General features: G+C 41.0%; 1 protein-coding gene across 9 annotated transcripts in view; it reads left to right on the top strand.

Moving 5' to 3' along the window:
- ATM (ATM serine/threonine kinase) overlaps positions 1-18061 on the top strand; it is a 111443-nt gene that overhangs the window by 78752 nt on the left and 14630 nt on the right. For all 9 annotated transcript variants that reach the window (XM_090029601.1, XM_090029565.1, XM_090029594.1 and 6 more), the window contains 13 exons: positions 1175-1279; positions 2156-2275; positions 3482-3716; positions 6073-6240; positions 7341-7460; positions 8504-8721; positions 9904-10111; positions 11826-11939; positions 12477-12635; positions 14861-14999; positions 15665-15747; positions 16904-17044; positions 17941-18057. In XM_090029601.1, coding sequence (XP_089885727.1) covers positions 1175-1279; positions 2156-2275; positions 3482-3716; positions 6073-6240; positions 7341-7460; positions 8504-8721; positions 9904-10111; positions 11826-11939; positions 12477-12635; positions 14861-14999; positions 15665-15747; positions 16904-17044; positions 17941-18057 — 1927 coding nt within the window. The remainder of the gene's footprint in view (positions 1-1174; positions 1280-2155; positions 2276-3481; positions 3717-6072; positions 6241-7340; positions 7461-8503; positions 8722-9903; positions 10112-11825; positions 11940-12476; positions 12636-14860; positions 15000-15664; positions 15748-16903; positions 17045-17940; positions 18058-18061) is intronic.

The raw sequence follows: 18061 nt of genomic DNA, 5'->3' as shown, positions 1-18061 counted from the left end.
TCTCTGGTTTTAGATCTCTGTAGTATTGAAAGGCATATGATATTAATACTTTTAACAGCAGGAAAACCCTGCACACTTCTGTAATCTCCTTAGCCTCCTAGGATCAGAGTGGGGAATAGAGGCAGCAGTGTTGCAGTAATGTAAAAACTGAAGTTCATGAATTCTTCAGGTCTGCTGGAACAGCTAGACAGTTGAGCATTTGGGCTGAAAACTGGAGGAAGGAAATAGCAAGAGATAGGAAAGCTAAGGAGAACGAGTAAAGATATGGGGTAAGGAATAGAAAAGGAGAAGAGACCAGGTTTTGGGGGTTTTTTTGTTTTTTTTTTAAACCTTTATTCTCTTTTTCCCCATCTTTTAAAATGTCAATACAACTAAAGGCAAAGAGCTGTTAGTACATTGCTTATGGTACATATTTGGACACAATCAGCAAATACAATATGAAATGTAATTTTCATGCATTGGGAGGGTGTTCAGATTTGTAGATATACTATAGGTTATTTGGGTTTTTGGGATTATGTATCCCTTTAATGTAACTGTGAACATGTTTCTTTGAGATTAACACTCATTCAGTTTAACCATTTTTAAAATAACTGTCTTCATGGCTTACTTGTAAACCATAGCTTGGGTGTATTCGCTAAAAACTTTTCTTTATATTTTTTAGCCAAGTAAAATAGCATTCTGCCCACTACTGGAAACTTCCTGGTATTACCTCTTATTCAGTCAGCTGTTCTGTTCATTTTATGAAGATGGCCACCTTTTTATCAGGGGTATCACATTTATGGCCCCTAAAATCATGCTGTATGACCCACTTGGCTCTTAAAGAATCCAGGAATTTGTGGGTGGGGCGAGTGTGGGCAAACCTGCTGCCAACATCAGAGGCACAGAGTCCCATTGGCAACAGTTTTCTGTGGTGGGGAGTGAGTGACAGCTGGATTAATAATCCCTGTAGTCACCAGTCAACCTGCTGCTGCCGTGCTTGGATCTGAACTACATGGAGTCCTGTGGTCTGGATCCAACCTGGGAGGAACCCCAGAGTCCAGAGCCATCCCAGGGGGGAGCAGGATAAGTATGATACCCCTGGTTTATATCAAAGCCAGGTCTAGTGGTTAGATCTTTAATCATGAAGGTCATTTCTGGCTTTGGATGTAAGCATTGTTTCTAAATCTTTTTTAAGAGATGAGGCAAAAGGACCAAGTTACCATGAATTGTTATATGATGCTCTGCAGTCTTTAAGAGAGAGAGAATTTTCTACTTTCTATGACAGTCTTAAGGAAGCCAGGTAAGAAGCATGTGTCTAGACGTTCTACATATGGAAAACTGTTGTGGTCTTTGGAGTTTGGACAAAATATTGTTAGTATAAGAAAATGGAAATTTGTCAGTTGTAACTTAACTTGGATGAAGCATAACTCTTTTGCATCAATGTATAAGGCATTTTTATTTTAATGGAGGGTGCATTACTGCTACAAGGCCAGAAATGTTGTTTTGTAAAGCGGCTTTTGTGGCCTCAAATGTCACGTACTTGAAACCTTTTTGAAAAGAGGTGTAATAGTTATCCTTTTGTACCCAAGTTATCTGGAATGATATATATATAAGATCAGGTTTAATATATTGTAGTACGTCTTAATATTAATAATGTTAATGATTTATATTAATCTCTCTCTCTCGCTCTCTCTCTGTCCTTCAATACTCCTCCTAAAGAGAGAAACCAGCTACTGGTATTTTGGCAGAAGTCCTTGTCTCAGCAGGACCATTTTTGTCAGAGTACTAATAGTTTTGATGATAACAAGTAAAGGCAGTGTGGAAGTATGCAAAATAAAATTAAGAGGTGTTACGTGCAATAGAGAAGTCATCTTCTTTTACAGTTACCTATAACATACATCTGTTTCCTCTGCATCCCTGTTTAATGCAAGGATGCATAGCATCTGCGAGAGGAAAATCAGACAACACATCTAAGGAAAAATAAATCCTATAGATTTTCATTTAGATTCTCAGAAACCTTGGATTTTAGGTTCTAGTAGTAATCCAACATATTTCCCTAACTGAAACAGAAGACGTGTCTCAGTTCAGCAACTTTTATATTTCATTTTTGTTCAGCTTATGGAAACCGTGCTGTCAATAAATAAAGGTACTCAGCATTTCTGTATTGTATCCTTAGGGTGAAGGAAGTAGAGGAGCTGTGTAAAGGCAGTCTTGAGTCTGTATATTCATTATATCCAACACTGTGTAGATTACAGGCAGTTGGAGAACTGGAAAACATAGGACAGATTTTCTCCAGGTATGTTGTCCCTTCCTGTTACACCTGTCATCCTAGCTACGAGCCTGACAACTTTTTTTTAAGCAACCTATCATCTGAGGCTGGTGCTTTTGCCTTCTTTTTTAGAACTAATTTACTTAGGTGGCATCCCTGTGAGCCACAGCAATTAACACTGAAACTGCTCCCCTGCTGCCAAGTTTCTGGACCCATTTGAAACTCTGTAGGCTGAATCATATGGCCCCGTGTGCTTAATTGGGTCTGCAGATCAATGCAGTGCCATTCACCTGGCCCATGGGGCTGTATGGTTTAGACACCATCATTCTAAACTGCATGTTCAGAAGGCACAGGACTGACCAAGATGTCCACTAAGTCTAGTCCCTAATGCAGACAACTTTGTCAGATAATCCCATTCAGAGCTTATCAGGGTCCATTATAAAACCTATTAAGGCTGTTTTTGGACACCCCCCCCCTCCCCACTGGAAAACTTTCTCAGAACTTCTACTTCTCTAATGGTTAGAAACCTCCCTTTGGTTTCCATCCTAAATGTATTTGGACACCTATACATGAGCAGCAAAGCTTCTGGAGTATGGCAATTACTGTGCTCCAGCAGACTGCAGCATCTCATGTATCAGCATCCCTGCACTTAAAAACAGTGGCGGAGGCGCTTTATCTAAAGCTCGTTCAAGTAGCTTTAGATAAAGCACCCTAGCCACCATTTTTAAGCACAGAGATGCTGACACACGAGACGCTCTGGGTGCTCTAATTAAAGCGTGTCGTGTGTGTTCCTCTTCTTCCCCCCGCGTGTGAAGCACATGTATAAACCCCTTTGTGGCAAATTCATATCCATTTGTTCTTCTGGTAGGGTTGACCTTTAGTGTAATCAATTTGTCTCCTTCCTTTGAGGTATTTATAAAAAGCAGTCATGGTCTTTTCAGGTTTTATTTTTCTGGTTAACTAAAATCTGTTAGGTTGTCCCATAAGATAAGCTGTCCGTTTCCCTGATCATCCTAATAGACTCTTTGTGTTTCTGATCCAGTTTGAAGCCATCTTTCTTGAACATGTTTCACAGAGAGGGGATATTTGTTCCTTGGACTTTAATTTGTGAACTTTTTAGGTAGTTTTGTTGTCCTTGGTTCTTTACAGTAATCTTTCATGTCTCATATTTAATATTTGTCTAGAGTTAATAGCAGCTTCATTCTTTTTCTTTCATAACATCTGTGATTTCAGATCTGTTACTAATCAGCAACTCACCGAGATTTATCTGAAGTGGCAGCGACATTCCCAGCTTCTTAAGGACAGTGACTTCTGTTTCCAGGAACCTGTCATGGCTTTACGCACTGTAATTCTAGAGGTCCTACTTGAGAAGGTAACAGAGAATTCCAAAAGAGAATGCATCAAAGATATTCTCACCAAACATTTAGTGGAGCTGTCCAAATTGGCACGAACTGCCAAAAACACTCAGGTAAGAAATTCTGCATATTTCTTTTACTTGCTCCTCTAGTTGATTAAACATTTTATTTCACAGAAACGCTGAAGACCAACTTTGTTGAAATTCTTATTGTTCAGTCTAATTCAATTAATTGTTTATCTGAAGATTTAGTTTATATACTACTCCTTCATGAATGCTGCTCTCCAGACATTTCTTCACACTTTGGTTCACAGATGCGTTGCTTTTGATTCCACAGGTGTTACAAAACTTCACTTCCGTGTGTAAGTCATGTTTCTTGGCTCCATAACTCTAGTTTGGTATACTGGGTAGATGTGAAGCACGATCAGCATGCTATAAGATGGTTGTGCCAGCATTCCAGTTTAGCTAGCCAAAATATTTCCTTCATATCCCAATATTTAGTGTCAAGTTCAAATGTGAATATGCTTAAAGAGCCATTGTATTTTGAAAAATGACTCACTGTGAATGGTTTTGCAGGATTCCTTTTTATTTTGATCTCAATTTTGGAATCGATTATGCTAAATTTTAATTAAAAAAAAAAAAAAAAATTCCCCCCAACTGCCAGTCCTGAAAAGTCCATCTAGGCTGGGGTTGGCAGCATAAGGCCTGGGGGTTGATTATGGCCTGAAGAGCCAGAGGGCCTTGGCTGTGCCCACACCAGCACCAGTACCAGGGCTGAGCAGCTGGAAGCTGTCTGTGCCTGTGCTAATGCTGCTTCTCCCTGTCCCTCCTCTACCCACCAGTGTATGGGCACAGGTTCCAGCCAGTGGGGAGCTGCACCCATACTGCAGTGGGTGGGGAGGGGAGTAATGTGGGGAAAAGCGGCTGCAACACAAACATAACTCCTAGCTGCCCAGTCCTGGCTCAGTTCCCCACTGGCTGGAAGCTGCATTTGTGCTGTAGCTGGGGATCGGGGCAGAGAGAACTGGCAGTTCTAAATTTCTTGGGCCCAGCATGGGTACAGGCAAAGCCCCCCTGTCACTGATGTCCCATTGAAGCCCCCTGACCTGTATGGGACTGGAGCCACTTGTTCTGGCCCGTGGCTTGTAAAGGTTGTCAGCTGCTAATCTAGACTGTTTCTAGTTAGTGCATCAACCATAGTAATAAATGTTGGGTAGCTGTAATTTGCCCTTCAATCACCAAACGATAGTCATGGCTGTGTTTTTTTAAACAACCCTTTTAACTTCCCTGGAAAGAAACCATTCCCAGAAAATATGTATCGTAGGATGAGAGAGGGCATGTGAAAATTTACTGGAAGTTAGTGTCAGAACATATCTAACTTCTGAACAAAGAGTGGATGAAATCCTAACCCACTGAAGTCAGTAACGAAGCTCCCTTTGACTTCCCTGGGGCAGCAATCTCACCCTACATCTCCAGCCTAGTTTAAGCTAAGGGATCCATCCCCATGTCACCATCGCCAAGTCAGTTTATACCATTGCAATCTCAGATACTATAGTACGGTATGTTATTAGTACAATATATGGCCTTGTATTAAACAAACCAGCTTTATCTTTGGCCCTTAGTATTTACAAAAATATATATGAGGTACTTGGTGATGACAACACCTGATTTCTTACTAATGTGTTATTTTGGCCTGTGCCTATGTATGTACAAATTTTGGAGGGAAGGGTTAAGATTGGGGTACTGTATAAATTTCAGTATTGAAGCAATGGCTGAAGGATTATATGCTAATCAGGAATAGACTTGGATCACTTGTGTTTGTTTCTAGGAATTACAACTTTTTTTATCTGCATGCAGTATTCATTAAAAAATGTAATATTGTTCTTGATTGTAATTCAGCTTTCACTGAAACTACATCTTCAATTACTATTTTAAGTTTTTGCTTATAAAAAGAAGCCAACTCTGTCTTGCATTGAAATGAAAATCAAAGAATTATGAAAATGTTACGTTACCAGCAAAATAAGTAGAGAAACCTGAATACACATAGATTTACTGAGTATAGAGAGACAATTTGCCTGTTAATGTCATTTTGGTTTAAAATATTGCAAAGTTTATTGTAACTAATTGAATATTTTTACTAGCTTGATAGTCATAGTAACAGAGTATATAACTTTGGGAATATTTATACCACATAATTCACAGTAATTTTAAATACTAAATGCTATTACTTTGTTCCATACAATGAGACATTTAGAAAATTTGTTGCTCATCAGAATCATGGGATGGCATATAATGATGGATTAATAAATTACCTCATCTAATTTCAACCAAAACAGTCTTAACAATAATTAGGTAGCAAAGGGATATGTTAAAGAAAGTTAGCAAATTGCTAATGGAGTCAGAAAGCCTGCTGCGATGTGTATTTTTATTTCTTATGAAGATTGTTGAAAATTTATTTTTTCAATTTCAGCTTCCTGAAAGAGCAATGTTTCAGATCAAACAGTGCAATCCAGCTAGGTATGGAGTCTCTGAGTGGCAGCTGGAGGAAGCTCAGGTTTTCTGGGCCAAAAAAGAAGAAAGCCTTGCATTGAGTGTTCTCAGAGACATGATCAAAAAATTAGACGCAGACTGGTTCCAGGTGGGTGCTATATTTTGTGTTGACTTAGCAAGAATTAAACTCTTTGGCCACTTTCTTGGGGCTTTCTTTTGGAGAGAATAAAAAGGAAATCTGCAGTGTTAGTAACTCCATGTTGAACTCTTAAAAGGGGCTGAAGCACATACCTATGAAAACCAGTGGTGCCCAAGTTTTCTGGGCTGTGGGCCAGATGAGTGGTGTGGGGTCAGTTCACAGGCTGGATCTATCTGGTGCAAGGGATCAGTCTGTGGGCCCAGTCCAGCACTGGGTCAGCACATGGATGTGATCTTATTTGGAACATGGCCCCAGCCTCACTTGCTACAATTGGGCCTGCTGCCCCAGCTCTGTATGCATCAAATTGGGCCTGGCCCCGTGCACACTGGATTAGGCCTGCTGCTCTGGCCCTGAATGCTAGCCTGATTCAGTACTTTGGCTCTGGTACATGTCTTCTGGCCACGGGCTTGGTGGTTTGGTAGTGGGGGAGTGGTGGAAGTGTTGATTGCCACCACCTCTCACCATCACATTTCTGTATGTGTGGGGAATGCCACAAGCCAGAGGCTGAGCACTATTGATACAGACAAATGTATGTAGACAGGCAACTGAAAGCTCTCCTTAACTATACAGTTGGTCCAGTAAAAGATATCCCAGTAGTCAGAGACTGTAAGCCTCGTCTTTTGATAAATATTAGGGCATTTAAGAACTGCATGAGAAAAAAGAAGTTGTAGCTTCCTCACTGGTTAGTTTGCCTTCACTACTACCATTTGGTCTGTTTATAATTTCTCAGATCAGACAGTATTTTCCTTGCTGGTACTCATTCTTAATGAAGTGTGTGTCACTTGTGAGCCTAGTGAGCTTATCCCTTTTATAAGTGCAGATAGGTTGATGAAAAGGCACATTCATTTAGACAGTGACATCCACAGAACTGTAACAGTATGTAATTTAGGATGTTGACTGCAATGGATAGAGATTGTATATTGATGGCACTCAATAAATATGTAAGAGCTATTTGGCCAAGTAATTAAAAGTATTTAAGAGGAATATTTTATTGGGATTTCATTTATTTGCTCCTCCTTTTTATTTTCCAAAAATGTGTTTCCCAACAGGTTGAGAATGATCCACGTCTAAGACTTATGTATACAGAGTGTGTGAGGTTATGTGGTAACTGGTTGGCAGAAACATGCTTAGAAAACCCTACTGTTATCATGCAGAAATACTTAGAAAAGGTAAGGTTGGGTCTTTTGAGAATGCAGTATTTGACAAAGGTCATCACTGGCAATCCCTTGTAGTTTACAGTGATTGTCTTCCATGATTGCCTTACCTGTGGATCTAAAGATGGCTGACAAAGGCAATCTGGGATTGACAGGTTTTACTGCAATTCAGGCATGTGTTTCCATGTGAGGTGGGTAACAGAGGTATAAAAGATCTGATAAAAGTGTCAAAGTCAAATATTGTTTTTCCACACTGAAAAAACAAATTTTCAGTATACTCTAGAACAGAATTTAAGAGACAAAAATTATTTAATTAATCATGTTAACACCACTGTATAATAGTCAGTCTGGACTGATGGAACTTTCAACCTCCCCCCTTTGCTGCAAGGCCAGTGTCTCACTCTCACCTATTGCCAAAAAAAAAAAAAATCTCTTCCTTGAGGATTTTCTTCTTTGCCTTCAGTATTGTTTGTCCATTCTTTCCTTTGTTCTGTCTATCTCTTGCTAATTATTGTGAATCTCTTCCTACTTATTGCTTCTGACTTCCTTGATTGCTTCTGACTTCCTTGGTGCCCTGCACATGCTTTTATCACTCTCCTCTATAACTTTCACTTAAACTCCAGCCAGTTTCTCCACCTGTGGTGTTGTCTCTGTCTTTTGCTTTTTCTCATCATTATAGGCTACAGGCTCGTCAAAGGAGAGAATCGTTCATTGTACTGTAAACCACCATGTTGTGTTGCAACTGTGGTTCTCTATGAGCAATAATAATATTTGTTAGAGGGCTTCTATACAGTGGTTTATCTTCTTTACAGATAAAAGGTCTTTCTCTCTTCATGCTGAAAACTGAAGTATTTGAGGAAAATTTTTTCTTAGGAAAACAAATACTTGGTTAGCAGATTTGTTTTTATTTTTTATGCACACCTGTGTCAGCATGTACACGTATTACGTAGTAAAAGAGTTGTTTTAATTAAGTAGTATGGCGGTAAAAGATGGCTAGAACTACTACACCAACCTGATCAACTGCCTTATCATGACTGCATTTGTAACCTGCTCTGTAGGCAGTGGAAGTTGCTGCAGGCCAGAGTGGAGACAGCAGTGATGAGCTAAAGTGTGGAAAAATGAAGGCATTCCTCTCTTTGGCTCGTTTTTCTGATACTCAGTACCAAAGAATTGAAAACTACATGAAATCCTCAGAGTTCGAAAATAAGCAAGCATTACTGAAGGCGGCCAAGGAGGAGGTTGGTCTCATAAGGGAACGTAAAGTTCAGACAAACAGGTGAGTGCCTGGGCTGAAGGATTGTTCTCTCATGGGAAACAAATGTAAGCAGGTTTGGGATTTGCTTTGCGTAGTGCAGGGGTGTCAGACATGGTCCATAGACTGGATTTGGCCCATGGTGATCTGCCACAGGCATGTGACCCTGGGTCTGATCAGATGCACATGGACATGCCTGTGACAGGTTGGTCCACAAGCCATATTGGACCCATAGACCCCCCTCCCTCAGGATACCTGATCCAGCGGCTGCTCTAGCCAGTCTGGGACCTGCACTGCCTGCAGCACAGATCCCAGAGTGCTTAGAACGGGCACCGCATGTAGCGCAGTCCAGCTGGAGCAGCAGCCACGCTGCACATGGTAGACCTCCGACCAGATTGTTCCCCATGCAGATTGTTGCCCACTTCAGTAGCTCAGGGACTGCACTGCATGCGGCACCTGCTCAGCCAGTCCAGCACCTGCCGTGTGTGCAGTGCTTGCATGCACCATGTGCTGTGTAGGTCCCGGACCTACTGGAGCAGGCACTGTTCATTACATGTCTCAGAGCAGGCACTGCATGTGGCACAGTTACACTGGTGCAGCCACAGTGTACAGCGCAGCTGCCACTGTGGCCAGACTGTGATGCACACAACACCCATTTTGGTAGCTCTGGGATCCGTGCCACACAGTGCGAGTCCCAGACAAGCTGGAGCAGCTGCCAGATCAGGTACACTGAGAGAAGGGAACAGGGAAGAGAAGAGGAAGTGGAAGGGACCTGGATGAGTTTGAACCCATGGCATAGTGGAATCAGAGTGTACATCTCTTCCTTTTATTGAGTCTAAAGAGAAAAAAGTGAGGGAAAAGTCTAAAACCTTGAGGTTCTCTCTCATACTTTCCTTTTCCTCTGTAGAAGTATCTAGTTTCTGTACTTACTCCCTTTCCCATATCTGCATTTTACATTGATTCAGGTCCTGCTATTAGGAAAAGGGACTTGATTTTCAGTGATTGAAACTTAGAGCAGTGTTGCCACTTGGACACCAATGAAGGGGACACTTGACAAGGCAGGGTTTGGTTTAAGAAACAACTTTTTCTTTGCTTGTACATCCAGCACAAGTGTCAGATAATATTGGGAGAGTTCTTAAATTGGTAAACGAGCACTCCGGTGTTCTAGTGTATAACTGATAATTTTAAAAGACTGTCCATCCATAGATACACAGTGAAGGTTCAGCGAGAGCTGGAACTCGATGAATGTGCAATTAATGCACTGAAAGAGGATTGCAGACGCTTTTTGTGCAAAGCCATAGAGAACTACATTAGCTGCTTACTGAGTGGAGAAGAACATGACATGTGGATCTTCCGCCTCTGCTCACTCTGGCTTGAGAACTCTGGAGTCCCTGAAGTCAATGCGATGATGAAGGTTAGGTTCTGATTAGGGATGTGAACAGTTAAACAATTAATCATTTAACTGATAAGGCCAGTGGTAACCAGTTATATCTTACCAGTTACTATTTGGCGTGGGGCTAGGTGCAATCTGGCAGGGACGGGGGGGTGGGGAAGGAAAACCAAGTGGTGCCCCAGTAGGAACTGGAAGGCAGCAGGGCAAGTGGGAGGGAAGGAAAAAGGAGAGAGGATGGGGGGAAGGGCAGGGCAAGGTGGGACTAGTACCTGTAGTTAATCTGCTCTCTCCCTCCCACCATGCTGGCAGGCTGGGAAAGCCCCTCCCCTACTGCTCTCTGCCTGCTGCTTCACAGTGGGTCATGTTGCCTGGTGGGCTTGCTGCTGCTGCCTCCTCCCCACTCCCCCTTACCCCATCAAAGGCCCTGGGGAGCAGTTCCCAGCAGCAGCTGTGTCTAAGCAGGTCTGTGCATAGCCCCCAGTTCCCTGCACTTCCCCTCCCCTAAGGCAGGGCAGGCTCCACAGCCCCTGGCCAGGGCTAGGTATGTGTTTTCAGTTAACTGTTTAACCAGTATAATTAGGGGAGGTTAAATGGTAATTCTTTTAAAAACAATATTTACATCCCTAGCTCTGATTTCACTTTTTGCTTACAAAGTGTTTCTATGTCGAAATCAAATTTAGAACCCTTATCCTCACTTGCCAGGACCTGCACAGCTGTGCCACTGTGCCTGCAACTCATTCACATTTCTTATATTTGTACCTTTAAAACTTACATTGTATATTCTACCTAATAATAGAGCTCACTTTGACATTTCCTTCATCTGCTTAGCTACTCACCTTCCCAACACACCTATATACCTGGTAAATAGAGTATAACTGTGCACCATGCAGCCTCATTTTTCTCTCTGTTTTTCCTCAGAATTCATGTATTTCAGTTAAATAGCAGTTAACTGGCATTTTATTTTCTGTCAGTTTAATATAACAAATTAATTAAAATTGCCCTAACAAAAAATTACCTTCTCAGTTTAATAAACTCAAGGCTTTTCTCTGATGTAATCCTTGTCCTTCCTATGCCTTTATCAGACCCCTTTGACATCCTCTGCTATGTTATAGCTAATTTATATCGTAAGTGCTTTGAGGCAGAAATTTCTGTGTTTAAGCATTTTTGTAAAGCATCATAAGCAGCTCTGCAATTAAAAAAATGGTGCTGGTGCCATCTTTTCCCACTTCGAAAGAAATTGCAAACTAGTAATGAGTGGGCATATGTCCATTATGCTTTTATTTCTGTCTTAATACTAATTAAAAATATATGATACATTTTTCTTGCAAATACTTTTATTTTTTTTATAAATAACACTTTTTCTTGTCTTTATTGAGCTATATTTAAAATGTGTTTCTTTCAAATGCTTTTTAAAAAATAAATGTTCTTTTTTTTCTTGTCTTAAATCAGATTGTTTAAGCCTTCTAGATAAGGACTGTTCTGTTATCATCAGTTTATGTAGCATCTAGTTCATTCGTGCTTCCTAACTGACACATCTAAATCATCCTGGTATAAAATGACACCTCTCACAGAGAGAGCTGAAACAATGACAAGAGAAATGATGAACCGGCCACTTGCCTCACCAGCAAAGATTTTTTTGTATAATTTGTTTTAGAACACCAATACAAGTCTATCAGGTCACATTTGATGGTTTATGTTTCTTATCTCTTTAATATTTACTCTTTCTTTACAACAGAAAAATGCAAAAAAGATCCCTTCATACAAGTTTCTTCCTCTGATGTACCAGCTGGCTGCTCGAATGGGAACTAAGAAGATGGGTGGTTTAGGATTCCATGAAGTTCTGAATAATGTAATTAACACCCAGCCATAAGTAGCTTGATTAGGTTAAGTACAAAGAGCTGTATCTTAACATGCAATACTTTATCTTGACTGATTTATGTTGCATATATCCTTTTATTACAGTTTTTGTAATCTAATCCTTTTATTTACAATTCTATGTAAAATTCTTCCTTGTGTTGCTTTTTTTTCATTGTTTTTAATAAATGTAGAACTCCTCAGAATAGTCAGGCTGTTGTGTTAAAAATACTCTTGAATATAATGTAGGAATTGAAAAAATACAGACTTAGCTGACCTGCTTTATTTTTATATGCACAAGACAATAAAAGGCAAAAAATAAATCCTTCTATGTTAGCTAATTAGAATATTGGAAAGCAGAGTAGATTTACATCTTAAAAGACTAGCCAAAGTAGATAATATATATATCACAAGTCCTCTGATTAGAATATGAAAAAGTTTAGTGAGTTTTTGACACTTAAGCTTAAAATTTATAGGTCTGATTTTAATTTGAATTGTTTTAATTTTTAAATCTTGTTATATTTTCTGACAGCTAATAGCTAGCATTTCACTGGATCACCCGCATCACACTTTGTTCATAATATTGGCTCTGGCAAATGCCAAGAAGGATGAACTTCTGACAAAACCAGAGACAAGAAGAAGCAGCGCATTAGTAAAAAATGCACCGAAAGAAATCTCCCCACTTGACATGGTATCTAAGTCAATCTGAATTTGTTTTACATATCACATTTGGTATCACAATGTCAGAAAGTTGTCATATTGACAGGGGATTCCTTAATTCAGAGTTTCAGACACTGATTGTTGATGGGATGCAAAGTAGGAGGGAAATCTTAAAAATTTTTAAAAATCTGTGCATAGACCAGGGGCTTCTCAGGTTTGACAGTAGTTCTGCAAATAACTTATTACAAAGCTTTCAACAAAAAAAAATCCCTACTGTTCTTGAAAAATATTCCTTCAAGTCCCAAGTATTGTAAAGGAAGTTTCCTTTAGATTTTCCACCCTGGTACAGTGGGATTCTGCAGATTTTAGGTGTTGCAAAGATTCGACTGGATATATAACTAAAAGTAGATGACAACCAAAAATGTTCCTGTTTTGCATATTTAAATGTTAAGCTTCTAGTCTAAATCTGTGGGATTTAAATATTTGGGTTTGTACAAGGTATCTTTAATATAGTTAGTGCTTTTTTAGCGAAAAATTGTAATGGCAGTGCTATAGCCATAACAACATAACACAATTTCATAACTTCTTTTTAAAGTTAATATTCTTGTTAGAATTTTTATTACTTATGACTGTAAGGACATTCCCACACATTTTTTGTTAAAACTAATTTCTGAGATGGTTTTGTGGGTGGGAAGGGGTTGGGAAGCGAAAAAGATAGTGGCATTGAATTCATAAAAGCTTGAACAAGAATAGTCCTTTCTCTGAGGTGAGAATGTATTGAACACAGCAATTTGCAACTCCAAGCACACAACAAAGAACATTAATCTTGGCCTAAGCTAAGATGCAGCCCAGTAAAATACAGTGAGAGCACACACAACTTAGTCCAATTTCAAATAGAATGTAATAAACCAAAAAGATAAGAGAAAGCCTTGCATAAGTTTTATGTCACAAGTCATCTGGGTAGTCACCTCCCACCTCTCAGTCTGGTCCTGCTGGGCTTGGCCCTGGGCTTACAGGTGACAGGGGACCAGACCCTCCAGCCTGGGTTCCCTGCCTCTTCCCCCTTCCCCATGGCCTGAGGGAACTGAGCAGGATTACACCACCTCCCCTTATCAATCACCTGTCTCAGTCTCTGCCAGAGGAGTGAGGGGGTGGAGTCTGCTGGTCTCCTGCTGGCCAGCAGCCAAGCAGACTCTGGCTGGGGTCCTGTGCCAGTGGAGAGGAGGTTTAAACCCCCTCCTTCCCTTCTGCCTGAGCCTGCCTGCCCATGCCCACTTCCCCCACCACTCTAGTGGGGAAGTCTGGCAGGGGCTGTTCCCCCGCAGTCCTGGCTGTGGTCCCCAGCTTGGTTTCCCAGCACCACCCCTTGTCAGCCAGGCCTCACTGTTCCAGCTAGAGCAGAGGGGCAAGGGCTAGCCCTGCTCTCTGAAACAGACAACACAGCACAGCCCAGGGCTGCAAAGCATCCTGGGGGACTGTGATTTAACTTGAACCGAGAAGGGATCTGGGACAGAAACTGGTTTGACCTAAAGCAGTTAAGTCTACCAGGTTTATCTTAAGCCGTTTCAGCCATTTTGAAACTGGTTTATGTGCACTGAACTTCTGTTGTGTTACAGGTTTAAACCAGTTTCTGATCACTTAAACTGGTTTTTGTGTAACTTCTGTCCCTAGCAACAGTTTTGTGAGTAGAGAAAGAGAGTTTGGAAGTCAGGCTTCTGCCTGAACCCTCGGCCATGTACACGTGATCTTCTCTAGCCGGCCACGTGAGGGCCAGCAACAGAAATAGGAAAGAGATAGCGAAACCGTTTGTCCCTTTATATGCTCGTTACCTGGACAAAATATCTGCCATAGCCTTCTGCCCTCCTAACCCCAGACTGGAAAATACTGATTAGCATTTAGATCCGGTCCCCAAACTTCATGTTGCGTACCCCCTTCCAGATTTACCAGCTAGCTGCTGCATAACTCCACCAGCATGTTTGATATTTTAACCCCTTAAATGCCAATTACTATTATAATAAAAATTAAATTCAATCCAGCAGTACACAATTTCTTCTGCATACCCCCCAGAGATGCCTTGCGTACCTCCAGGGATATGTGTTACCACAGTTTGGGAACCCCTGCTTTAAATGAATTCATGTTTGTATTGCAGGAGGTTATTCAATGTTTGTGTTTCTTTTCTTTACACAGGGCGACCTCATTTCTAGTGGATGGTAGTTAACAGCATTTCTTATATTTTTATTGTCTTTGCTCCCACAGGATCGTATGGAGGCTGCTAACAACATCATTAATATCATAAAAAGTAGGAAGGCTTCTATGGTCAGAGGTGTTGAGGCACTTTGTGATGCTTACATCACGTTGGCAAATTTAGACGCTACTCCGTGGAAATCTCAAAGAAGTAAGTCTTGGAAAAGAGGGACACTACTTAGTAGGTCGGGTGCTTGCAGTTTGGACTCCTGTGGTTGTGTTGTTGAATTAAGCATGGAGAAATCACTGTTCACCTCACAGGAGGGTGATAGGTCAATGAATTATTATCTGTAAAGTTCCTTCAGGTCTTTGGATAAGAGTTTCTGTTGAAGAGTTTAACTAGTTAAGTGTTTTTTGGTGGGGAGGGAAGGAGGGTACTGTGCTGCTACTGTGGGGGGAAAAAAAAGTTTTCAGATGCCTTTAATTTATGTGAAGTTAAAAACCTGGTGGGCTCCTGGATGCAAGACGGCTGGAGAATCTCTGGTACTGCTGGAAAAGACCTGCCTTTATTGCTTCGTTTCTGGTCTCTTAAAGGACATAGGACAGTTCCCAGCCTCTTCACTGTGCAGGTCTGAGATTCAGGGGCCAGACTGCAGTGTTGGTTAAAAAAACCCAAAAAAACCCAAAACAGATATTGGTAATTGTGAATTTCAAGGAGTGGCTACAATTTATAATTGGGGGAAAAAAAGGGTGTTTGTGCCCAAAAGCTAGCAAAGAATATATTTTCCAACTATTCAGTTGGTTTAATAAAAGATACCACATCTACCCAAAAAACCTTGCCTGTCTAATTCAAAAATGCATTTGTTTTAACTGCAGAAGGCATCAGTATTCCAGCTGAGCAGCCTATTACTAAACTAAAGAACTTGGAGGATGTAGTTGTTCCCACCATGGAAATTAAGGTGAATAAACCATTGTATCTTCAGAGTCCTTGGAGCACAAACTATGATCCTGGATTTCCCATTGCCAGACAAGTGCCCTGACCACCTGCCTACAGTCCTGCTCGTTCTTCGTCTCTTTGTTACCTTACAGATCTTGCATTCTTGGCCATGCAGTGGCCCAGCTTCCACAGGAGGGGAGAGAGTGCCCTTAGCCCACCCTAGCCTGTGGTCTCCTAGTTTAAGAATCAGGAGTTGGGGAACTGAACCTGTCTCCATTTTCTGTGCAGGTGCTCAAACCTCTCAGCTGCTATGTAAGATGAGCAGCACCACGACTGGACAGGTTTTATAGGAATGGAATTAGCCAGTCTCCCATTCCCCAGAGGGGCAGTTAGGCATCTAAGTCCAGATGAGGGTTCAGGGCTGTGAACTGCAGTCTTACTGAGGTACCTGAATTGTAGCTGCAGAGTGGTCACTAAGTTCCATTAACGCATTGAATTTTGATGCATCTTTCTCATTGGCATTTGTTATTGGCTGGCCTTGGCCTTTCCCTGCTGTCAGGCTTGTGGTGTTCATCTCCTTAGACACCTCCTGCTCTCTATGCGTTGTATTGGGCACTTAGACACCAACCTTAGGGTGGTGACTTCCACTCCTACAGTCAGACCCCAATGCCTTTTGTGGATCTAGTGTAGTGGTCCTCAACTGGGGCGGGGGTATTGTGAGATGAGCCCCCTTGGGTGCCACAGTGGCAGCCGGCAGGTAAAACTGCCCCACGCACAGGGCTATAGCATGTGTGCACTCTTGTTGCATTACGGCTTTCTGATAACCCTAAAGCAGGCAGAGCTGGCTCAGGTTGTAGTTGTATCCAATCCGGCCTCCCCCCATGGTTCTCTCAGAAACAGCAGCCTATGCACTGAGGTAATCTGAGGCAGCACCAACAGCGGTTTTCAACCACAGATTGCTACCAATTCAAAAAAAAGTGGTGGAGTGGTGCCCTAACTGAAAATGCTGAGAACTGCTGATCTAGCCCCTATAGACCACCAAGATCATACATTAACCATTTTGTGCTAAATCTGCTAATAAAGTCTGTAAAACTTGAGATTATAGCTAATCAACCATTTTTCTTTGGTGTGATGGACATGATATATTACAGTGATTTTAACTATGTGAATGATTTCAGGTGGATCCCACAGGGAAATATGAAAATTTGGTGACAATAAGGTCATTCAAGCCAGAATTTCGCTTAGCAGGAGGCCTGAACCTGCCTAAAATAATTGACTGCATAGGCTCAGATGGAAAAGAGAGAAGGCAGCTGGTCAAGGTGAGTTCTCTCTTATGTACTGCCTGTTGTACCAGTCACAGAAATGGCAAAAAATATCGTGTGTACAGGCCTGGGGACCTTTGAATTCTTCTCCTAGTTCTCATATAGACTAGTTCTGTCACTTGGGCACATCACTTAACATTTGATTGGGATGATGCTGCCTTGAGCAGGGGGTTGCACTAGATGACCTCCCTGTTTTTCTGTCATTCTGTGATCTGTGTCTGTTCCCAGTACAGGCCTGTGTTGACAATTAAAATATGTTTGCAGAAGGGTTTAAAAAAGGAAATTGCCAAGTGTCTATATCATTCTTGAGAGACGCACATAAAAATATATTATTCTTGGGAATGTACAGACCTGTAGCAGGGATGACTGGGATTTCTGCAGTTTTAGTACTCTGCAACCAATGGAAAAGCTATGATCTGCAGTCCTCATCACTAATTATGTGATAACGTTAAAGCTCAAAGAATATTCATGTGGCTCTGATTCTGATTTTTATATTTTTAATCATACCTTCAGTATCAGTTGATGTTGCCTCAGTTGCATAATAGGCTGTGCGGTGCAATATTGACTGAACTTTCAAAGCATACTACCAAAAGAAAAGTTATGTACAATTTTGGAAAATATGAAAAAAAAAGAAAAAGTTTCCTATAAGAAGAAGAAAAAGCCGGCAGATTAATTTTACTTTCCAGCTTCTGAACAATACTAGAAAACCAAGTAGAGAGAGAGAGAGAGCATATGCACAACTGTAACTGTGAATTAATTTTGTATAGTTTCAAAAAATGTAATATAGGTTTTACAGAGTACTTAAATGCTTCTATAGAATTATTTTTATTGCAGTAGCAGAAATTGGATCCCAGAAAGGTTTCCTTTAATTGCTTTTGGTATTTCTTCCCAAGGGCAGGGATGATCTGAGACAGGATGCTGTTATGCAGCAGGTTTTCCAGATGTGTAATATGTTACTTCAGCAAAACACTGAAACCAGAAAGAGAAAGCTAACCATCCGAAGATACAAGGTAA

This window comes from Crocodylus siamensis, chromosome 1 (assembly GCF_052110815.1).
Source record: "Crocodylus siamensis isolate JL-2025a chromosome 1, ASM5211081v1, whole genome shotgun sequence".
NCBI classification, from domain to species: Eukaryota; Metazoa; Chordata; order Crocodylia; family Crocodylidae; genus Crocodylus; species Crocodylus siamensis.
The sequence above is the reverse complement of the archived record's forward strand: the minus strand, read 5'-3'. Positions and strand labels throughout refer to the sequence as shown.